Source organism: Prunus mume, linkage group LG8 (assembly GCF_029339155.1).
Source record: "Prunus mume cultivar Tortuosa linkage group LG8, ASM2933915v1, whole genome shotgun sequence".
Taxonomy (NCBI): Eukaryota; Viridiplantae; Streptophyta; class Magnoliopsida; order Rosales; family Rosaceae; genus Prunus; species Prunus mume.
Genome location: NC_142705.1, coordinates 20,159,483 through 20,183,042, shown reverse-complemented (window position 1 = coordinate 20,183,042; position 23,560 = coordinate 20,159,483). Strand labels below are relative to the sequence as shown.

Here is a 23,560-nt window from a genome sequence, read left to right as displayed (position 1 = left end):
CGAATTGAACTGTACTTTGGTGGGTTACCACCAAATTGTATTACCTTGTTTGGTGGCATCCACCGAATCTGTTTCTATTTTTCAGGGGACTCCCACCGAATTTCTTTCGGTTTTTCAGTGGTACTCCACCAAATATGTATTCTTTTTTCAGTGATTGTCCACCGAATTTATTTACTTTTTCAGTGATTATGTATCGAATACGTTCTTGAGTGTGTACTTAATATTTTTTATTTTTAGATATGAAGAGGATTCGCAGGGGTACTACTGAAGCTTCATCATCACGACCTAATAGACAACGTCCCACGGCCTCAGCGAGGAGACAGAGAGCGGCTCCCCAAGATCACATTGAGGATACTACAGAGGTTGAAGATGTAGTTCCTACTGATTATAGTAATGTTGACGCAGAGGTTGAAGATGTAGCTACTGCTCAGGATAGTAATGTTGAGGTACATGCCAGATGTTATATTATGTATCATATTTCAGGTTATATGGGAACCTTACAAGTTTGAAAGGGAACACCACCCATTTCCAGATGTTGCATTCTACTCAGGGATGCTCAGATGTTGTGATGTTATTGAGCCTACCATCCTGAGCGGGTTCTTAGGCAGTTTGGTCAAGTGCAGACGATTCCTCCCAGAATAAGTGCTCCAACCAGAACAGGTAGTCGTGCCAATTCCTATAATTCTTACTTTGGGGAAATGTGGGACAATCGGGAGAACCACATGTTGGGAGAGGCGAATCAGTAGTGTACCAGTGAGGAGACCATCAGATAATGTGCCTGGGTACTTGGAGTGATACCTCAACGTGGGATATCCGTTTGTCCAGAATCCTAATTATGGAGCTGCATTTGACCCATTTGCCTCAATGCAAAGCAGATATTATCATGTAAAATTTTTAATTTTTTTTTACTTCCATTTTTTCAATTTTGCACTTTTACTGAGGCATTGAATTCAAATTTGTTACAGGAGCGTGACGAGCGTATGTTGTCCTTTACTAGGCCGCTCGTGACATTAGGGGAAACAGTTGCATTGCGTACACGACCTTCCCAAGTTTATCAAGCAGTTGAGACCTTGCAACAGATTTTAAAGGGTACAAACATACGGTCTACCATGATATATCAACGTCATCATGGTTAACTGACTTGCTAGCATGCGTTTATTAGAACTCATGGAATTTTGTTGTTTTGATTAGCTATTGCATATTTGTATTAGAACTCTTGGAATTTTGTTTTTTCATTAGTTATTGCATGTTTGTATTAGAACTCATGGAACTTTTGTTGTTTTGATTAATTATGAAGTTTGTACTTAAATATATGATTAACTGGATGATAAGAACTACTTATTTATTGTAAGTTCTGCTGCCACAAAGAGTTAGGTCTTGCTCTGCTTCGAACATTACAATAGAATATTTTTTTTATGTTCTATTTTGTAAATAATGATTCTCATACAGCTATGCAGAACGACAGAAGAAATAAGGGCTGTTTATGTTCTGTTTTTTTATATTTTGTTTTTGTTTATGTGTGTCTGATTTAGCTTTGAAGTTGGCCAGCACAGACTTTTCATATTTTAACAACATAAAAAATCTCTGTGGCCACCACAGACTCTCTCAATTTCCTCATAAATCTCTGTGTTCACCTTTTCTATTTTCTTCTTCAACTCTGGAGAAACAATACCTACTAACTCTCTCAACTCCGGATGCCTGAACCTATGTTGAATAAAACATCGACTCTTTTCAAAAGATGCCTTAATCTCTGTGTGCTCCAGCTCTAATAATGAGTGTATGGTTACCCATGATCTCTCTAAGTTAAGTTGGCTTGAGCGGGGCGTCGCTTCAACTTTGCATGTGCACTTTCCGCTCTGTTGATAACAATAATAAATTTTCCTGAAGCAAAATAAATTTTCAAATTAACATATCAAAAGTTGACTAAAATACTTACCTATTTGAGGTCGTCGATCCAAGATGCATAAAAGTGTCTGTCCATGCGGCCACAAACCTATCCTTAAATGGATTTAACCAATTTTCATGTATGTATTCAAGAGCTTTTTGAAATTCACTGAACTTAGACTCAATCCGTCGCAAACAACGCCAATATTCCTCCTCCGTTTCTGAACCAATCAAAGTATTCCAATCCTCATTAAATTGCTTCCATTGTTTGAGGGTCCCAAATAACTTCTTGCAGTTTGCCAACACTCCTTTGTTAATATGCCATCTACATAATAAATATCGTGCTTTCAGAAATATAGACATAATAGAATTCAAGAGTGCTAACTCTCGATCGGTAACAATAACACCAGGAAGACAATTATCATCCAACAAACTCCTCAACACAGTCAATGCCCATGTGTAATTGTCTTCCTTCTCGGCATTCATATACACATACTCAACAGAGAATGTCATATTAGTAGATGTCACCCCCACAATTTGCAATAGTGGGAAACGATACCTATTAATCTTATAGGTGCAATCCATGATAAGTATATGTGGAAATGCGCGCAAAATATCAATATTAATGGGGTGTGTCCAGAACAGGTCAGTTACAATATCCCCAGATGTCCTATGCCACTCAATATAATTGTGTTCGGATAACTTAGTAAGCAATTGTTGCATTTGGGTTCTCCCAGCAAATTCTTTGGTTCTATTTCGGATCCTAGCATTGTATATTGTTTTCATAATTGAAACATTCATTGCATCTCTATCTTTAATGGTGACCAAAATATCTCTGGGTTCCACCAAACTCTTAGACATGTCCACCAACAAGGCATTCTCCTCTTCAGTAAGTCGCCCCATAAATGAATGACCTTGAAGATACTCTGAAATAGGATGGTTATGTACTCCACAAACCACCTCCAACTTCCAATCATCCCCATCACCAATATTGACACCTTTTAACAAGAATGGGCATCCACATTTCTTGGTACCAGTGTCTCTAGCACATTTTTTCATATCACTATTTGCATCCGATCTTATATCAGTTGTCTCACTAGACTTGCAAGACTTATAGTTACCGTTCCTCTCACAAGCAAGTATTACACGAGGTCTCCTCTTGCCCTCACCTCCATTATCAAACCTTTTAATTACAATGACAATATTATTCAATTTTCCTTGTTCACGAGCCCATCGAAGTAATGCATCTCTACCATTGAATATCTACACATAAAACTCATATTATTTAAATATAAAATTTGAAACATTAATGCCACGTTAATGATACTAAAAAGGATTTCAGATAAATAATTACCGAATAAGTTGTGAATTGATCACTATAGTCTATTACACATTCTGTTCCCACATTGTTGCCTTCAGTAGGGGCGTCACCTTGATTTTGTTCCTTCAATGGGAGTAAGATCAAAATAGCTTGGATTAAATTTGTGGTTGGCAATAAGTTACTGAAAAAATAAATAAATTTCGGTTGGATGCCACTGAAACGCGGGTAAAAGTTCGGTAGTACACCACTGAACTACATTCCATCTTACGGTGGATCCCCACCGAATATTAAGTTTCTCACCGGTGAAATCCAACCGAAAAAGGTGCAAAGTTTCCGTGGTATCCCACCGAAATTATCATCGCGTTGATCTTGATGTCTTGAACACAACCAACTGTTATGAAATATTAAACTTGCAAAACACCAAAAAATAAACTCGTACCTCATTTGAAGCGTCTCTAACTTCAATCTCACCCTTCATGAATAAATACAATATATTTTTTCACCAGTATAAACTTATAAATCTTGGATTTAGGGTTTAGGAACATGATAGTTTGGGAAAAAAGTCAAACTATGGTTTCAGGAACATATGTGGGGTGTAGTGAGCAATTTTAATTTTAATTTTAATTTTTTTTTATCCTTAACGGTAATTGTGTACAAGGGTAAAATAGGTTATTTATATTTAAAATTAGTATGGGGTGTAAAGAGTAATTAATGGGTTGCCAATAACGATGGGTGGAAAGATAAGATTGTGTTTTTTCAAATATTAAGTAGTAGAAGATAAGGTTGGTGGGAAAATAGGAAAGAGAATTTAAGTGAATTAATAATTAAATGATATTTTAAGAATAATGGTGGGTGGAAAGATAAGATTATGTTTTTTAAAATTTAAATAGTAGGTGAGAAGATAAGGTGGGTAGAGAAATAGGAAGGAGAATTTACGTGAATTAATAATTAAAGGGTATTTTAAGAGTAATGATGAGTGGAAAGATAGAATTATGTTTTTTTAAATTTAAATAATATGTGAGAATATAAAGTGGGTGGGGGAATAAGACGAATGTGGAAATAGCAGCAATATAGAAATTAATAAAAACACAAATTCCAAATACTTTTTTATAAATTTAGAAATAAACTCAATTCTAGACATGTATTTATAAAAAAACCAAAACACTATTTAAACATAGAAACACACTCAAAATCAACCCCAAAATCAACAATTGTATATTTTTTGGGTGTGTTTATAAATGAGTTTTGAGTGTGTGTAATGATGAATTTTGGGTGTGTTTATAAAGTATTTTGGATGTTGAGATTTTTTATAATTTCAGCTCTTATTTTGAGTGTTTTAGTAAAACTCCCGTATTTTTTTGGGTCTGAAACACAAATTCCAAATATACCGACACAGTGTCAAGTGAAATGTGAAGAGACAGGGTAGAGAGAATGTGATGGCAAACCCTCGAAGGAACAGCCAGAGCTCAGAGAACCCATTCCACAGCCAAAGCATCCAATTCTCCTCATCACTTGTCCACTTTCTGAAGAAGCCGCATGCCTTCCCTTTTCTGCTCTCCATCTTCCTTTTGCTCACATGGGTCTCTCTCAGACTCCAACACTCCTCCTACCTCTCCTCTGCTCCTTCCCATATTTCTGAAGACAAAGACAAGCCCCTCACCCATAAAAAATGGAGCCAATTGAGTGATTCCAGCGCCAATCTCATTAGGTTCAGCTCTGGGTTTCCTTCTCGGATTGCAAAAGACAAGAGGGGATGGCTGCTCGACCCCATCTCCCTTGCCCTTGCTTCTGGCATTTCAGGCACAACCCCTTTCTCTTTCTTGTTTTCCTTTTTTGTTGCTTTTCTTTTTTGGTAATTTGAAAGGTAATTGATGGGATTTTCTTTGAATAGTGAGAGAGAGAGTTGATGGGTGAAATAATTTTTTATTTTTTGTATTATTTGTTTGCATCAAAATGCATCCGTTTCCATTGCACTGTCATGAAAGAGTATTTTGATTTCAACCCATTTGGCTGCTTTTTCTTGCACTGTATGACATTGATTATATAGCCTGTTGGTTGTATAAATATTGAATTTAAATTCTTGTGAAGTTGTAGGAAAATGAATTTCATTGGGTTTCCTTTGGATTTGGATTTCCAACTCAAATCTGATCCCTGAAACAAAATGCATTTGCTGATAGTTGAGGAAATGATTGTGTTTGTTTACAGGTGGAGCTGTGAGCTGTGTCTCAATTCATCTTGGAGAAATCCAACCTGGTGGTTTGAGGGGAAATCACAGGCACCATACTTGTAATGAAACATTTGTCATATGGGGTGCTGAAACCAAGTTTAGGGTAAGCTCTCAGTTCCATAGAAGCATAAATGTTATAAAATTTTACTTTTTTTTGCAGTATACTAAATGACTAGATCATCTATTCTGGATATATTCATTGTGACAATCAATATAATTTTTCTACAAGATTGTTCATTGAGTTGAAATGTTCCAAATTGATAGAGGAGAATTGCATGCATGAAACAATGAAAATATGAAAACTTTGATATAACTTACGTTTTGTTTGTAGATGTTTGAGCTGTTTGCCTTATTTTATATCTGATGTCAGTTCAAAACTTATGTATGTTGGAAATTAAATTTAGGTTCTGAGTAATTTAGATGTTTATGATAAAAAAACTGAAGGGAACTCACTCCAGTTTTAAACCCAAATGCATAGTTTGATTACATGAATACTTTTGCCCGTCTCTGCCTGAAAGTTTGTAGGACCTTATGTTCATTTTCTGCCAAGGGTTTTTATATATGTGACCACGTCATGGAACTCTGCTGTTTGGACATCAAACTGGCTATTTAGCAAGACTTTAAAAACATATAGCAGTGCATAGGCACAAATCACAACTGGCCAACAAGGGCAAAAAAGGATGCCACATAATGTTGAAAAGTTTTATATTTCAAATATTTCATTTATGAAATTGCATAGATGATTTTGTTTATGAAATCAAATAAAATAATCATGTAGTTGGATTTGAACTCAAGGGTTGAGAAATGTAGATCCTTACTCTTAAGTTTTTTTGGGAAAGAAAGCCTTTAGGTTCATCTAAATTTATTGTAAAATAACACACTTTTATCTTATTTTAGTAAAAACGCATTAGCATGCCTATAAACAAAGGATTCACTGAAAATGCACAAGAATGAACTTTCTATGTAAGTTCATTAATTTATCTTTTTGTATAGAAGATAACTTAGTTTAGAATGACCTAAATATCCTGACCATTCTACTACCAACTTGTTTATAGGGCTATACTTTCCTTTCTCAAAACCAATTCATTTAGTTAATTAAACCGATGTGAAATAATCTTCACCACAAGGATTTTATTTTCACACGTCATCTCCACTGGCTAGTCACAGCCATGGCTAAGTTCTGAAAAATTCTGGGAAGTAGCTAGATAGGAAGTTCTGGATGGTAGCAGGGCACCATTCTGCTGTCAAAATGTCATAAATCTTGTACTTTGTACAATATCAGTGAGATCTAGTGGAAATGCCTTGGATATTTTCACAGATATCAAAGATATTTCTACCAATTTCCAATTCCTGCTCTCTTTCAGCCCAATACGGAGAATTTCATTGAAATGTTGCAGGAAGAAACCTTCTGCTCCCAATGTGTTGGCAACTTAAAATTTTGACATATCCGCATAATATCGGACTGGATATGTCAATATTTTCATCACTGAGTGCAAGTTCTCATCACCAGATTTTATTTCCTTTGTTTCCGAGGTTGCTTGTATTTTTATGGCACACACAAATTGAAATTGCTTGATGTTATGGCCCTTTCTGCTGTCAACAAATAAGTTGTGTCAATGGTCCTACAGTAGTTATTAAACGACTGCATTCTAATGTGCATCCATTAGGAAATTGCCTGATAGTATCTGTTGTTACAATTAGGATGAATAAGTAATTCGGATGAATACGATATAGGTATAATGACATAAATTCAAATGTCTCATTGTAGTGTTTCATTCATAATCTTGTTATTTTTTACTTACTCTTTTAGTTGTGAACTATTTGAAGCTGGAGAACCACCAGGTGGATGGTAATGGTTATGCTGAAGTGACCATTGGTGCAGATGAGGTTGCTGTTGCAAGTAGCCCAAGCGGAACTGCCCATGCTTTAATAAATATAGATCCAGTACGGAGTTCATACTTTATAGGATGCCAAGACAGCATCATAAATTATAACAGCTCAAGTACAGATTTTAATGTCTGGAAAAATCTTTAAGTAATTTATTTATTTATATATATAGTCCATCCAAGCAACTTATTCAGTAACTTGGAGTCAAACATGAAAAATCGTTGTCTCTCTCTCTCCTAGCTTGCAATTTACAAGACTATCTAACAAGAGTTTCTTAGCTTCTATGTATATATGTGTTTTCTTTTTTAGCATGTGATTGGCAGTGCTGGGGCATTGCAAGATTACAAATAGACTATGGAACATATTTTCTTAGGCATTTTTGTATACGTGTACTGTTTCGTCCATATTTTTGTATTCTCAACAAGCATTCTTTGTTTCCTGCAAAAGCAAGAATTCTGTTTTCTGTATTTTGCTTTCGCAAACCTTCTTCCGCCTCTTATTGGATGCATGTGCTGGATGTTAATAAATTTTGTTCTCCATATGCTACCTCATTAAAATTTAATCTAATAATCTAAGGGAATTAAAAGTTGACACATCATCCTTCAAACAATTTACTCCTAATTAAAAAGAAAAAAAGGAGTTTCACTAAAACACCCAAAATGGGGGCTGAAATTATAAAAAAACCCAACACCCAAAACACTTTATAAACACACTCAAAACCCATCATTACACACACTCAAAATCCATTTATAAACACACCTAAAAAATATACAATTGTTGATTTTAAGGTTGATTTTGGATGTGTTTCTATGTTTAAATAGTGCTTGGGTTTTTTTATAAATATATATCTAGAATTTGGTTTATTTATAAATTTGTCAAAAAAAACCCCTAACCCAACTAACGGCAAAGTTAACATCCCGTCCTTTCTTTTTTCTTCTCGTCTTCCTGTCTCATGTTTCTTTTGTGGTCAATTTCCGTCTCACGTCCTGCCCTTGACTTTTTTCCTTCTTCATGTCTCTGCCCTATAAGCTTATCTCTCACACCACGCTTTCCTCTCTCCCAAACCTCTGCAACCACAATCCTTTCTTTTTCGACTTAAATGTTAAAATGGTCTTTGTGTTTTATTCATTTGGCCAATTTAGTTCCCGTGTTTTTAATTTGGTCAATTTAGTCCTTGTGTTTTATTCTGTTAGTCAATAGTTAAATTGTTGTTTAAAAAATTCATAAATGTTATTTGAATTAATTAAAAATCTCTAATTATTTAATAAAAAATTAAATTTCAATTTAAAAGTAAAAGACCAGCCACCACATTCCAAGGCGGAAGTGGCTGGGTGGGATTACAAGAGCCAACAATCCATTTGTTCATGTTCATCCTTCTTTTCATGGCTGTAGGGGCCCTTTTACTCTTGCTAATGTTTTTATCCACCCCATGGATTGTATTATGGGCATGTAGAAAAGACAAGCGGCGTTGATGCAAATCGGAGAACTTTTTATTAGAGGGTTGAATCGGTGGTGATCAATTGGAGAATTTGAGGCTTGCAGGCCTTCATTATTTTGTTAATCATCAAAGTGAATTTGTAATCTATATATAGATGCTACACTTAACACATTTGTATACCACATTCTCATACCACTTTATGTGGCAGATGAAGTGGACAACCATATCAATTAAAAAGTGTCAATAAATCATTAAAAAAAAGAAAATGTTAAATTAATTTAATTGATGTGGTTGTCCACCTCATCTGCCATATAAGGTGGTATGAGAATGTGGTATACAAAATGTGGTAAGAGTAGCATTATTCCTATATATATAAAGCAAAAGGTAGAGAATGGTGAAACATTCAAAATACCAGAAAATGCCATTGGTTAATGCAAATATTAATAATTGAAATTATTAATTAAACTAGGATAATATGGTAAATTTACAATTTTTAGTATTTAAAAAATTAAAATTAAAATTAAAAGAAAATTCAGATAATGGATCCTATTTTTATGGAACACAACTACCTATTATCTTTTTCCCTATCAAAAGAAAAGTCACGTTTCAAGAGTGTGTTTTTGTATTATTGTAGGTGGTGGGATTTTTGCGTTTCTGAACTTTATGGTTTCACTGAGTAATTTAAATCATAAATAACGCATTAAATTTATTTGTCAAGTTATTCCTTTCTAACCATAAAAATCCAATCTGTTTAGAAAGCTTTCTGAGAAACAAAGAAGAATAAATTCTTGTTTTCCATTTATGGGAAGAGCCAAGACGCTCAGTATTTGATAATTGTTACCAAGGTTTGTGACCTTGGTAAGAGATCAAGATTTTGGGTCAGAGAGGAGGACAAAAAAAAAAAAAAATACAGGACATGTGAGACCGGAAGAATTTAAGAAGGGGGAAAAAAAAAAAAGGATCTACATCATCCCAATCTATACCCCCTGGAGCTTCTACTTTTGCGTATGCCTAGAATAATTCAAATCTTTCATTGAAGCCATTGCCATAGTTGTCTTCAATTTTTACTTTTACTTCATTGAATTCATCTATCCTCATTCAATAATGTTCTAAACTTTCGCCCACCTCCACTTGTGTTCTTCAATTATTTTTTGAACTCTTTCTCATTTCCTATTGTCTTGTTTCAATCATGTTCTGAACTATTGCTCAACTTTGTCTATCTCACTTTATTGAATTCCCTTATCTTTCCCTATCTTTTCCTATCTTCATTTAATTATTTTCTAAGCTATTTCTCATCTCTTATTGTCTTGTTTCAATCATGTTTTGAACCATTGCTCATCTTTGTTCATCTCACTTTATTGGATTCCCTTATATTTCCCTATTTTTTCCTATCTTCATTCAATTATTTTCAAACATGTAGGTCATCTTATCCTCTTAACTATTTAAGAAGTGTTATTCTACCCAATTGACCACACAGTCTCCTTCAATTTCATTCTCCTTTTTATAATGAATTCACGTGGAAAGGGCATACAAAATTTCTTCAATGATGATTCTGATGATGATGACCTTCATCAACAGAAGGTTGCAATAGCAGGTCAACACCATACATTTTTGTTGGAGCAATATGCTCAACAATCCAAACATGGTGGTTTCGTTGTAGGCTGTGAATACAAGAATCAGAAGAGAGAAAAATATCATAAGAATCTCATGGAGGACTACTTACATGAAAGACCACTTTATCCCCCAGTGGACTTCGGCAAGCGGTTCCGCATGAAAAGAGAGCTTTTCTATTGCATCTTGAATGATGTTGTTGCACATAAGCCATACTTTACCCAGAAGATAGACGCTTATGGACAACAAAGTCTATCCCCATAGTAGAAGCTAATGACCGTTTTGAATGCTCTCGTATGGATGCTCGGCAGACTCCACCGACGAGCAATCTTGTAGATTGGGTGAATCTATAGCCCTTGAATGTTTGCGAAAGTTTTGTTCCTTTATTGAAGACATGTATGGCCAGTGGTAACTCCGATCCCCAAATCTAGCCAACCTTTACAGCCTCTTGCACAAGGCCGGTCGCGGAGGATTCCCAAGCATGTTAGGCAGTCTTGACTGCATGCAATGGGAATGGAAGAATTGCCCCACTGCTTGGGCAGGCTAGTTTACCAATTACAAGCATAAGCCAACTGTTGTTCTAGAGGTAGTTGCCTCGTATGACACTTGGATATGGCATGCCTTTTTTGGAACGGCCGGATCAAACAATGATATCAACATCCTAGCTCGTTCCCATTATTCAATGATGTAGTCAATGGAGTGTCTCTTATATCCAATATGTTGTCAATGGAAATGAATACAATCTGGGCTATTACTTGGCTGATAATATCTACTATCGTTGGGCCACATTGGTCAAGACGATTTCCCAACCGAATACTCCAAAAAAAAGATTATTTGCCCAAAAACAAGAGGCTTATACGAAGGATGTCAAAGAGCCTTTGGAATACTTCAGGCTCAATGGGCAATTGTTAGGGACCCTGCACGTATGTAGCGTAAAGAACAACTTCATTCAATCATGATGACGTGCATAATATTGCACAACATGATTGCTGAGGATGAGTATGAGGATCTAGATGCAGAATCTGATGATGATGATGATAATAATAATTATAATTGTCCATGAACATCTAGAAGAGGAAGAGCAAGACTTGCTTATGAGCTTGAGCCAACTATCACGTACGATATAAACCAAGACAGACAAACTATATCAGACTAAATGGTCCATCATAATAGGGTTCGTGCTTCGCAAGTGCATCACAATCTAAGAAATGATTTGATCAACCACATTAGGAGATGCGAAGGAGAGGGGCAATGAGTTACGTCGTGTGTTTGAATTATATTGTGTGTTTAAATTATGTCATGTGTTTAAATTATGAAAGTGTGTTTAAATTATAAAAGTGGTTGTGTGATTTTAATGAATTATGTGGTTTATCATTGAAATTAAAAATTAACTAATCATTGAAAAATAAATGAAAATTACAAATAATGATAAACAATAGTTATAAATAAAGATAAACAACAATTACAAATAAAGATAAACGACAATTATAAATAAAGATAAACGACAATTAAAAATAAACATAAATTAATAACCACCATGTGGAGGGCTTGGATAATAGTATTTAGAGTTGTCTTCTGGATTGTAGGGAGAACTTGTATTCATCTAGGCCTCAATAATTTCGTTTTGCTTATTCCCCCAATACTTCTTCTCTCTTGGAGTAAATTTAGATAGGTCCATGAACATTATCCTCTGTTCATTGGCCTCCTTATCTTGTTAGATTTAATAGGCATGTTACTCTTGTAGGAGCTCTAACTTTTGCCTCCTATCCTCCTTTGCCTCATTTCCTTGTTGAACCAATTCAGACAAAAAACTTTCCACTTTGGTTGAGATAACCTTCAACACATTTCCCTTTCTTTTTTTCATCCTTCTATTTATCTCGTCCCAACGGCTTGGAGTGGGCATGAACACATCATCCTCATCTTCCTCCAAATTGATTGTATTGACACTATGAGAAGAATCTTTGAATGTTTGTGTGAGAGATTCACATAGGTCGTTCCATTTTGGGCAATCTTTTAATATTTTCCAAGCATGATACAACTTGAAAGGCCTATTTGGAGGTTTATTATCATTTAAGAAAAGTGTTTTTGCATTCATATCCCACCCACGAAATAAAATAAAAATCAAGTTAAAATGAAAAGAATTAGAGTTATAAATTTAAGCATTGAATAAAATGGATACTCACCACATCTTCAAGATGTTGGAAAAACAACAATCAGTGATTATTTATAATATACATATATATATATATATGAATCAACGAAATAGAATTTATAACAAATTGTAATACAGAATATAGTAAATAAACAACAAATGAAATTAACTTGGATTCGAGATAGAAACTTGCATATTTGATGCTGGAATTACGTGTAGGATGACTAAAAATGCCTAGAGGGGGGTGAATAAACTAATTTAAAATTATAATTAATAAACTTCGGTAGCAGGATTGATATGGCTTATCAATTCTGAAACATGCTGAGCATAAAATAAGGGAACATGCAAAGAATTATTTTACGCTGTAAAACCCCACCTCTGGGGAAAATCCACGAAACTCCTCAGTCTAACACAAATCCACTATAGAACGATGATTACAAGAAGTACTCATACATTTATCCTAGACACGTTCTAGATGATGTTTACCGACTTCTTCATAACTCAACTTCTATCATAGGATGATATTCGACACTCTTTATGTTGAACGTCATACTAGTCATGATTGCTTCAAACTTGCTAGAGGAAAACCGCCACTACGGTCTTGGTGCTCTCAATCGTATGAGTCACCGAACAATGCAAATGAATGATTAAAGTGTTTGATAAATCACCAAGTCAACATGGAACACTTGATGATTTATCTCAAATATATGCACAGAAGATTTTCTTAGAATTATATATGCTCAAAACAAATATCTCAAAGCTGTGAATAAACAAAGCAGCACATCATGTTTTTATATAGATCTATTCTCCTTGTTGCAGGAGGAGTGCCTAAAGCAAAAAGTTCATTGGCTAATCATATTTGATTCATCATTCAATTCATCAGCTTATGCATGCATTGAATTACTTTCCAATCCCATATCTTAATATAAGGAAACCAAATATAGCACGATGCAAACAATGAAACATATAGGATGTGCTTTCCAAGTTAGAGATAAAAATGAATATTTTTAACTCAAATCAAAATAGAGTCCAACTAGGAAAGTAATCTCGAGATATAAAATCTAATCCTATTAAAAATAGGACTAACATAAAAGCACTTGATTGAAAATAACTCCAACTAGGAATCCTATAATGAATGCATGATTATGTCATGATTTACCTGAAATCAATTTCCTCATATCGATCAAGTCATTCTTCGAAAATCCGAGATTGAATGTGTGCACCAAAACTTCCAGTAAAAGATATTCATACCCTAATTCCCAACCTATGCTAGAGTCTAGGAAATGACAATACAATTTTCATACTAACAGATGCAATGTCCTATAGATAGTAATTTTACCCCTTCTCGATGCTTGAAGTACTACGACTGACTGTCTCCCAGGATTTAACTGTCTATATTCTAAGCCCTAGCACTCGGACTTAAAATCTAGCAAACTTTGTTTGTTTTCCTTTCAGACAAGAGGAAATGTGCTTGTACAATGCTTTTTTTTTTTTTTTTTTTGGTATATCACGAATGAGGCTTTGTTTGATTTAAATAAACCTCTGAAACCTTATCAGAAGAGTCTCAACTTTTAGAAATCAGTTAATTAAACTAATCCAAATTAATAAAAAACTATTAATTCAAAACTAAAAAATTAATTTAAATATGAAAGTGCCTAAGTGCCCCAAGGCCAAGGCCCATCTTTTTTATAATTAAATATTATATATTAATTATATAATATTCAATGCCCAAATTGATTTTGAAGCCCAATTGGCTTCCACTTGGCCCAACTTTCATTTACTAAGTGTGGGACTTCCACACTTATAAAGACCTCACTCTTTCTTCTTTCTACCAATGTGAGACAAATGTCCTTGAGTTTCATTCAAACTTCCAACAATACCCCACATTTGAATTGAAATTCTAGACCCAACATTTGAAATGTTATACTTATAGTGCTAAATGAATGTAATGCATTTGAGAGGAAGCATATGTTATATACATTAGGAAAAGTGTCTTTTGAACTTGAACTTACCCTAGTGAAAACATATCGGATTTACTTGGTGATGCAGTGGATATAATTGATCTTGAACTGTTCACCGCTATAGTAAACCTAGACAATATGTTTCACACATATAACACCTTAACAAACATTAGTTCATACGTTTTTGTTCACTTTTGTCCTGAACATGTCCCTAGGTTTCATGAGAGCTTTAGAGAACTTAGCCTTTTTTTGTTCTCATAAATGCTACCCCACATTTACTCCCATACAGGTGACACCAATTACAAGTTTTCTACCTAAACTCCTCTTAATAAGATATTAGTGTCCTTAAATGCAAAGCATAACCTTCACATCAACAGACAACACACTAACCATCATAGGAATGAATTGAATTGTGTGTTCAACTTTTTGAATCTTACCCAACCAGTTTGCCTATTGAACCTAGACCATGGGATCACCAATCAACTAGGTTAGGTTTCCGCCAGATTTAACTCATTGGATTGGCTTTAATCCCATTCCCCTCGATGTAAATTTGATTTGCTCTCTTGTTAGGCCTTTTATCAAAGGATCTGCAATATTTTCATTTGACTTCACATAGTCAGTGGATATAATTCCATTTGAGTGAAATTGTCTAATTGTAGTATGCCTACGCTTGATATGTCTTGACTTTCCATTGTATACACCACTTTAGGCTCTTGCTTGTGCTGCCCTCACAGTGTATACAAATTGCTATCACAGGCTTAGGCCACATTGGAATGTCTTCTAGGAAGTTTCTCAGCCATTCTGCTTCTTCAGCAACTTTATCCAAGGGTACAAACTCTGATTCCATTGTAGAGCGTGCTATACACGTCTGTTTAGAGGATTTCCAAGATACTGCAGCTCCACCTAATATAAATACATATCCACTAGTTGATTTGGTTTCTGTACTATCAGAAATCTAATTTGCATCACTATAGCCTTCTAGAACTGGTGGATATTTTGTATAATGCAATCCATAATCTTGGGTGTATTTCAAATATCTTAACACCTTGATTAATGCCTCCCAATGATCATGTCCAGGATTGCTTGTGTATCTACTAAGCTTGCTTACTGAATAAGCTAAGTTTGGCCTAGTATAATTCATTAAATACATTAGGCTCCCAATTACTTGGGAATACTCCAATTGGGAAATTGCACCTCCATTATTATTCTTTAACTTGCAATTTACATAAAAAAGAGTCACAGCAGGTTTGTAGTCAGATTGACCGAACTTTCTTAAAAAAAATTCTACTTAATGAGATTGAGTAAGAATATACCCATCACTATTTCTTTTGATTTGAATTTCTAGAATGACATCAACTTGACCTAAGTCTTTCATGTCAAAATTTGAATTCAACATTTTCTTTGTAGAATTTATTACATCCTTACGTGTTCCCATTATGAGCATGTCATCAACATATAAACATACAATAACACAAGAATTCTTGTTGTTCTTTATGTAAACACACTTGTCACACTCATTGATCTTAAATCCATGTGACATCATTGTATGATCAAACTTTTGATGCCATTGTTTTGGAGTTTGTTTAAGTCCATATAAAGACTTAATAAATTTACAGACTTTAGTTTCTTGACCTTTTACCACAAAACCTTCTGGTTGTTCCATGTATATTTCTTCATCTAATTCTCCATTTAAGAAAGTTGTTTTTACATCCATTTGATGTATGTCCATATTGTGTATACCAGCTATAACAATTAACATCCTTATAGATGTAATTCTTGATACTGGAGGATAAGTGTAGAAATAATCCAACCCTTCCTTTTGCCGATACCCTTTAGCAACTAAATGTGCCTTGTATTTATCAATAGTACCATCGGCTTTTAGCTTTCTTTTAAAAATCCATTTAAATCCAATTGGTTTGTTATCAGGTGGTAAATAAACCAATTCCCACATATGGCTCTGCATAATGGATTCTATTTCGTTATTAACAACTTCCTTTCATAAAGGAGCCTTAGGTGAAGCCATAACTTCCTTATAAGTTTGTGGTTCTTCTTCAGTCAGGAACCTTACAAAATCTTGTCCAAAACTTTTTGGTGTTTTAGTCCTCTTTCCTCTTTTAGGTTCCAAGTCTTTTTCTTGGACACCTGAAGAGGATGGTTCATCAGGATTTCCATCATGTACTTTCCTCTTGTTTGAACCAAACTTCTTTTCTTTGTAAGGAAAAATTTCCCCAAAGAAATCAGCATCAACAAATTCTATAATTGTGTTAACATGTATATAAGAAATATCATAATTAATAACTAAAAGTCTATATGCAGTACTTGTGTTAGCAAAACCTATGAAAACACAACCAATAGTTTTAGGTCCAAGTTTTAACCTCTTTGGTAAGGGTACTTGTACTTTAGCTAGGAAACCCCACACTTTCAGTGTCTTGTATGTAGGAATCTGTCCTTTCCACGCTTCATAAGGAGATTGTTTAGTCTTCTTATGTGGAATTCTATTCAAAATGTCATTTGCAGTAAGTAAGGCTTCACTGCACAGATTGTGTGGAAGCCTAGAGTTATTCAACATGGAATTTATCATATCCTTGAAATTTCTATTTTTCCTTTCTGCTACACCGTTTTGTTGCAGCATATATGGTGCAGTGGTTTGATGTATAATTCCATGAGTTGTACAAAAATCAGAAAATGTAGTAGACTCATATTCTCCACCTCTATCTGATCTAAATACTTTCACTTTTCTATGCCTTGTATGTCTTAAACATTTATAAGGCTTTATCCTTGCTTTGTATTAAGTATACATAACAATGCTTACTGCAATAATCTATAAATGTTGTATAATAATTTTTTCCACCATGAGTTAGTGTGGATTTAAAGTCACAAAGGTCACTATGAACTAATCCAAGTAATTCATTTGACCTTCCTTAAACAAATTTAAAGGTTTGCCTAAAAAACTTGGATTCTATACAAGTTTCACACTTATTATTAAAGTCAATATCAAATTTAGGCAGTAAACCTAAATGCATCATTCTATGCATAGATCGATAATTTACATGACCTAACCTAGCATGCCAAATATTTGAAGACTCAGCAAAGTAAATGGAAACCTTATTTATATTATTAAAAGCACCATTGGCAGTTACATTGAGTTTGAACAAGCCATCAACAAGGTATCCCATTCCTACAAACAGCCTTCCTTTGGTTATGGCCAAACACTAAGTTCTTCCTAATTTCAGGAACATACAGCACATCCAAAAGGGTTAAAACCTTCCCATAAGTGAACTTTAGCAGCACACTGTCTTTGCCTTCAATTGCAGATACAAAGGCACTTCCTATGTACAGATTTCAGTTACCACAAATGTGCCTAGTAGCATCTATATCTACCCACCAATCCTTAGTATCAGAAACCATATTGGTTTCAAACACTGCAGCCACAAAATCCTCATTGACTTCAGTTACATTGGTTTGAGGATTGGTTGGATTTTGGTCTCTTCGGTGGCGACAATCTTGTGTTTTATGCCTTGATTTTCCACATACCTAGCGAGCGCCTTTGATTTTCTTGAAATCCTTACCTTTTGGTGCATGAAGATTGGCATAATTCTTTGCTTGCCCTTGTTTTTCTAGAACTTTGGCTTTGATGTCTCATCGACAGTGGCTTTGGCTTCCATGATAGGCACTTCACCCTTGTCACCTTTCCTGTGATCCTTCTCAACTCAAAGCCTCAAAATTAGATCCTTTATAGACATCTCTCTACGCTTGTGCTTCAAGTAAATTTTGAAGTCTTTCCATGATGGAGGCAGTTTCTCTGTGATTGCTCCAACTTGGAAGTGTTCATTAATAGAACACCCCTCTGCAAGCAAATCACGGATCAGAATTTGAAGTTCCTCAACCTGTTTAATAACAGTCCTGGAATCAACCATGGCATACTTGAGAAATTTGCCAATCACGAACTTTTTGGCACCAGTATCTTCTGTTATGTATTTTTTCTCAAGTAATTCTGAAACTTCCTTTGCATAATTGTATGATGAATAAATGTCATAAAGAGTATCATTAAGCATGTTAAGGATGTAGTTTCTGCACAAGAAATCAGATTGTTTCCAAGCCTCAATAGTCATCATTGTCTCCTTAGACATTGGATTTTCTGCTGATTTGGGAGCCTACTCTTCCACAACATGTGCTAGATTCATGGTTGTGAGATAGAAACATCTTCTGTTGCCATATCTTGAAGTCAATTCCCTTGAACTTCTCAGGCTTCTCGTCATGAGAATTCTTAGTCACCCCATTCACAGTCACTGATGATTGTGAATCCATCGATTTTTATTGTCTTTAGGTTGTTGGAAAAACAAAAATTAGTGACAATGAAATAGAATTTATAACAAACTATAATACAGAATATAGTAAACAAACAACAAATGAAACTGACTTGGATTTAAGATAGAGAGTTGCAGATTTGATGCAACGTCTTAAAGACAGTGATTTCACCCCTTCTCGGTACTTGAAGTTCTGTAAATAACTGCCTCCTAGGATTCAACTATCCGTATTCTAAGCCCTAGCACTTGGACTTAGAATCTAGAGAACTTTGTTTGTTTTCCTCTCAGACAAGATGAAATGTGCTTGTAGAATGCTTTTTTTTTTTTTTTTTTGTATATTACGAATGATGCTTTGTTTGATTTATATAAACCTCTAAAACCAAAAAAATTATTAATTCAAAACTAAAATATTAATTTAAATCTAAAAGTGCCCAAGTGCCCTAAGGCCCATCTTTTTGACAATTAAATATGGGAGCTGATTTTCCCACTCCCCTTTTCTCCACTTACACTCCTTTTTTGCTTTTTAATCAATTTTTTCTTTTTGTTCTTTCTCTTTCCTATTCTACCCTTATCCTTAATTAATGTTTTGATAATTAAAATTAAGAAAAGTTAACAGAAAATAAAACCAAAAAATAAAAAAGAAATCAGAGCTTCTTCTTTTGTTTTGATACCTAAACCCTCTTCTTCTCCTTCATTGTGTCTTTCCCACTTCTCATACCCAGAGCTACTCTCAGAGCAAGTCATGAAATAGAACAATCCTTCTCCTACCCAAAGCAAATACTCATAATTATTGGTGAAAGGTTAGCTATGGATGAACAAAAGTTGGAGTATGAGTCACAGAGGATTTTAGATATGGTAGGCAGCAGTGATTTGAGTGGAATGACAGAATTTAGTAATCCTTCAAATTCTCAAGATATTATGTATGGTACGTTTCATTTCTTACTTAATCTAACTTTATTGATTATTAGCAGTGAATTAGCATATTGGTTTTATGTATGTGTGTGTATCTTTATGTTTAACCTTTTCATAAGGGATTTGTTAACCTTGTGGGGAGATGCTGAACATTGATGGTTTACATCTGTGTCCACAAGGAAGCTTTTTGAAATCTAGAAGATTTTTTTGTATTAAAAAAAATTCACTTTGCTGAGCATTACTTGTTATCTTATTCATAGGTTGAGTTTTACGAAATAATTGATGCTCTGATGAATTGCAATTCAATTTTGAGGTTTTTTTTCTTTTATGATCTGTCTTTCTTTTGCCCTCTTATCTTCTCATGTGCACACATATGCAAGTTTAATTTAGTGGCACTGCTATCTCTTTATTTTTCCCCTTGGATAGAGGTCGTGATGACCTACTAGTGCGACGCCTTGGAGGTGCATACAAGCTGCTCAACGAAATGTCTCATAGCAGTACCTTTTCTGTTATATATATTTATTCTTAACTAATATGTGATAGGCAATGAAGCATAAACATTCTTCATAGTTGTAGGAAATGTGTAGTTTATGTTTTATATAAGGCAAAAAGTCACTTTTGGTCCCTGTAGTTTACCACTTTTACCACTTAGGTCCCTGTAGTTTCAATTTGATCAATTTTGTCCCTGTAGTTTCAATGTCAAGCAATTTAAGGACAAACTTCAATTTATGTCAAATTACTTTAACTTCCGTTACTTATTAAACATGTGCCCCTCACATGGAAGGGCATTTCGGTCCAATCTCCCCAAACACTTCCAGAGCCACCCAGCAGCCCTTGTTGTAGCTTTTCTTCCTTTCAAGCATCCATGTTCCTCCCTCCAGGCTCAAGCAATATTCTCTTTTTATTTCTTGGGATTTTTTATGAGATCTGTGACTTGGGTTTTGAAGTCCCCATAGCCTCTACGAAAAGCAAAGCTCTTCACTTTCAACTTCAACATTATCCACATAACTTAGCCCCTGCACTTTCCTTTCTAGGCTTTTATAAGATCTTCTTCATCACTCTTGCGCATGGACTACGATATCTCCCACAACAATGGTGAGAAAATTATGAACCTTTACCATTATCTCAAATTTGGGTCACATATCTCAAGAGATTTCGGCTTGTAGCATAGGGTTTGATTTGGATAATTGCAATGATGAGTTTTGTTCTAGCTATGTAGAATGTAGATTGGGTTTTTCGAAAATCAAGGTTTTGGGGGTTCTTAGAGAGAGGGGAAAACATGGTTGTGCAGGGAGAGAAGCAGGTTCAAACATGAGGGGAATTGGGAGGGGAGAAGGTGGGGGTGGTTGGGGAAGGACTGCTGGGCTTTTTTTTTCATTTTTTTTTAAATAATTCCATGTGATTTCAATTTGGTAAAAGTGGTTGGGGAGGAGCTTATGGGTGGGTGTCAGGTGGTTGGCGAAGGGCTGCAATATTGGACCGAAATGCCCCTCTAAGTAAGGGGCACAAGTTCAATAAGTAATGGAAGTTGGAATAATTTGACAGAAATTGGGAGTTGTCCTTGAATTGCTTGGAATTGAAACTACAAGGGTAAAATTGATCAGATTGAAACTACAGGGACCTAAGTGGTAAAAATAGTAAACTATAGGGACCAAAGTGACTTTTTGCCTTTATATAAATTGGATGGTTTGTGATATAGGCAGTGAAGCATCAATTGATAAAAGTGACAAAATGCGCTCTTTGACAAACAAAAAAATTTCAAAGTCAGGAAGATCTCATTGAAGCTGCTCATAAGATTGCCTTTGCGTAAGGGTATGCACTAGTTATTAGAATATCTAAATCTAAGAAATATGTTGTCCTTGGTTGTGATAGAGGCGGTAAATATAAAAGCAGAAAAGTTCCACTAGAGGAAAGAAAAAAGAAATCAGCATCTTGCCTCATAAACTGTCCATTTGAAATTTGGGGCAAATAGAAAAGGAAACTTCAAGGATTTTGGAAGTTGGAGATTAAATGTTTGTTGCATAATCATGAACCTTCAACGGACATGTCTGGACATCCCTATTGTTGTCGATTTTCAAATGAGGAAATTATGCGGATTAAAGAAATGTGTATGGCTCGTATACCATGGCGCCAAATTCTCTCTTCACTTTGACAAAGCAACCCTCATCTTCGAGCAATTTCCCAAAACATTTATAATAAGAAGGCTAAAATTTGGGAGGAGAGCCTAACAGGACGTACAGTTATTCAAGCATTATTGGATGAACTTGGTGAAGGTGATTTCTCTTATAACATTGAGTGTGACCAAGAAGCGCATTTTGACTCATTTGGTCTTTGCTCATCCTGTGTCAATTGAATTGAGTAAGAGTTACCCACATGTCTTTTTGATGGATTGCACTTATAAAACTAGTAAGTATAAGATGCCATTATTGGATATAATAGGAGTTTCAAGTTTCAACACTTCATTCTACTCTTGTTTTGTCTTCATGCAAAAACAAGAAGAGAAGAATTATGTGTGGGCTCTAGAAATGTTCAATAAAATTTTTGGAGTTCATAATCAGCCATTAGTGATCATATTAGACAGAGAATTGGCCTTAATGAATGCTATACACATTGTATTCCCAAGTGCTTGTAATTTGTTATGCATGTGGCATATTGAGAAAAACATTCTTGCAAATTGTAAACCTCATTTTAGAGAAGAAGTTGATTGGGTTGCTTTCCTATCTACTTGGGCTGATTTAATCAAATCTCCAAATGAATCATCATTCGATAAAGCTTGGGATCGTTTTGAAAATACAAGGAGAATGCAGCTGCTTTGAACTATATTAGAGGTACTTGGCTGCCATTGAAAAAAAAAATTTGTAAGTGCATGGATATATGAGGTTGTACACTTAGGTAATTGGGCTACTTCAAGAGCTGAAGATGCACATGCAACACTAAAGAAGTATCTTCAAGTTTCAACCGGAGCTCTTCGTGAGGTAAAAGAATAAATATGTCATGCTATTGAACATCAATTTCAAGAAATCAAAACTCAACTCTCAAGTGAAAAGGTTCATGTTCCACATAGACTATGGATTCCATTCTTTGAAGAAGTTGTTACTCATGTATCTATGTTTTCTTTCTAGATGAGTTATACAAGCAACATGAAGCTACAAAATATGGTAATCTTTCATCTCAATGCATAGGCCATTTTTTTCAAAATGATGCGTATTCATTGTGGACACATGATTAAGGATATGAAATTTCAAGTATTGCCTTTGAATGCCATATATAATCAATGGATGATCAATGCACAATTGTTAAACAATGATCAACATGCAAGTTTTGATGATGAAGATGATCAAATAAATAGTCTTCTATTGGACTTCAAAGAGAAGTATGAAAAACTACCCATTCTTCAAAAAGATGATACAAAGAGACAACTATCTCAATTTGTTGGTACTTCTTTTCCCCAAATTTTAGAGCCTATGATTCAACCTCATAAAGGACGTCCACTAGGGTCAAAGAAGAGAAAGGAATCTAGCTCTACAAGGCGTGAACCTTCAAAATTTGAGATAGTTGAAAAGTCTCGTAAATGTAGTGTTTGCAAAGGTGTTGGCCACAATAAAAGTACTTGTCCATTTCAAGTTGCCTCTTAATTCTACCTTCTGGAAATGGATAGAAATGTAAGTATTTGTAGACAAATTCTTTTTTTTTTTTTTTTACCAAGTATGTGAGTGCTATTTATCTTTGTTGTAGTTAATAGTTAATAAATTTTTTCGGTTAACATGTTTACAAGTAGAAGAACCAAAGAATGTTACTAATAAAATTGTCATTAGGAGCTTAGATATGCAGAGAGCAAGGTACTTCTTTTGCATAATAGT

General features: G+C 34.8%; 2 protein-coding genes and 2 pseudogenes across 2 annotated transcripts; 2 read left to right on the top strand and 2 right to left on the bottom strand.

Annotated features, from left to right (window-relative positions):
• Positions 1 to 1,932: 1,932 nt before the first annotated feature.
• LOC103342376 (protein FAR1-RELATED SEQUENCE 5-like) lies at positions 1,933 to 2,787 on the bottom strand. The gene has a single exon (XM_089043365.1). The coding sequence runs from the start codon at positions 2,785 to 2,787 to the stop codon at positions 1,933 to 1,935; it is 855 nt and encodes a 284-aa protein (XP_088899491.1).
• Positions 2,788 to 4,582: 1,795 nt separating this feature from the next.
• On the top strand, positions 4,583 to 7,695 carry LOC103339098 (RmlC-type cupin). Its single transcript, XM_008242375.2, has 3 exons — positions 4,583 to 5,005; positions 5,411 to 5,535; positions 7,260 to 7,695. Exons 1-3 carry the CDS (start codon positions 4,642 to 4,644, stop codon positions 7,464 to 7,466), a joined length of 696 nt encoding a protein of 231 aa, XP_008240597.2. The 5' UTR covers positions 4,583 to 4,641; the 3' UTR covers positions 7,467 to 7,695.
• Positions 7,696 to 18,098: 10,403 nt separating this feature from the next.
• On the bottom strand, positions 18,099 to 18,789 carry LOC148914992 (uncharacterized; annotated as a pseudogene).
• Positions 18,790 to 19,595: 806 nt separating this feature from the next.
• On the top strand, positions 19,596 to 23,335 carry LOC148914991 (protein FAR1-RELATED SEQUENCE 4-like; annotated as a pseudogene).
• Positions 23,336 to 23,560: the final 225 nt, after the last annotated feature.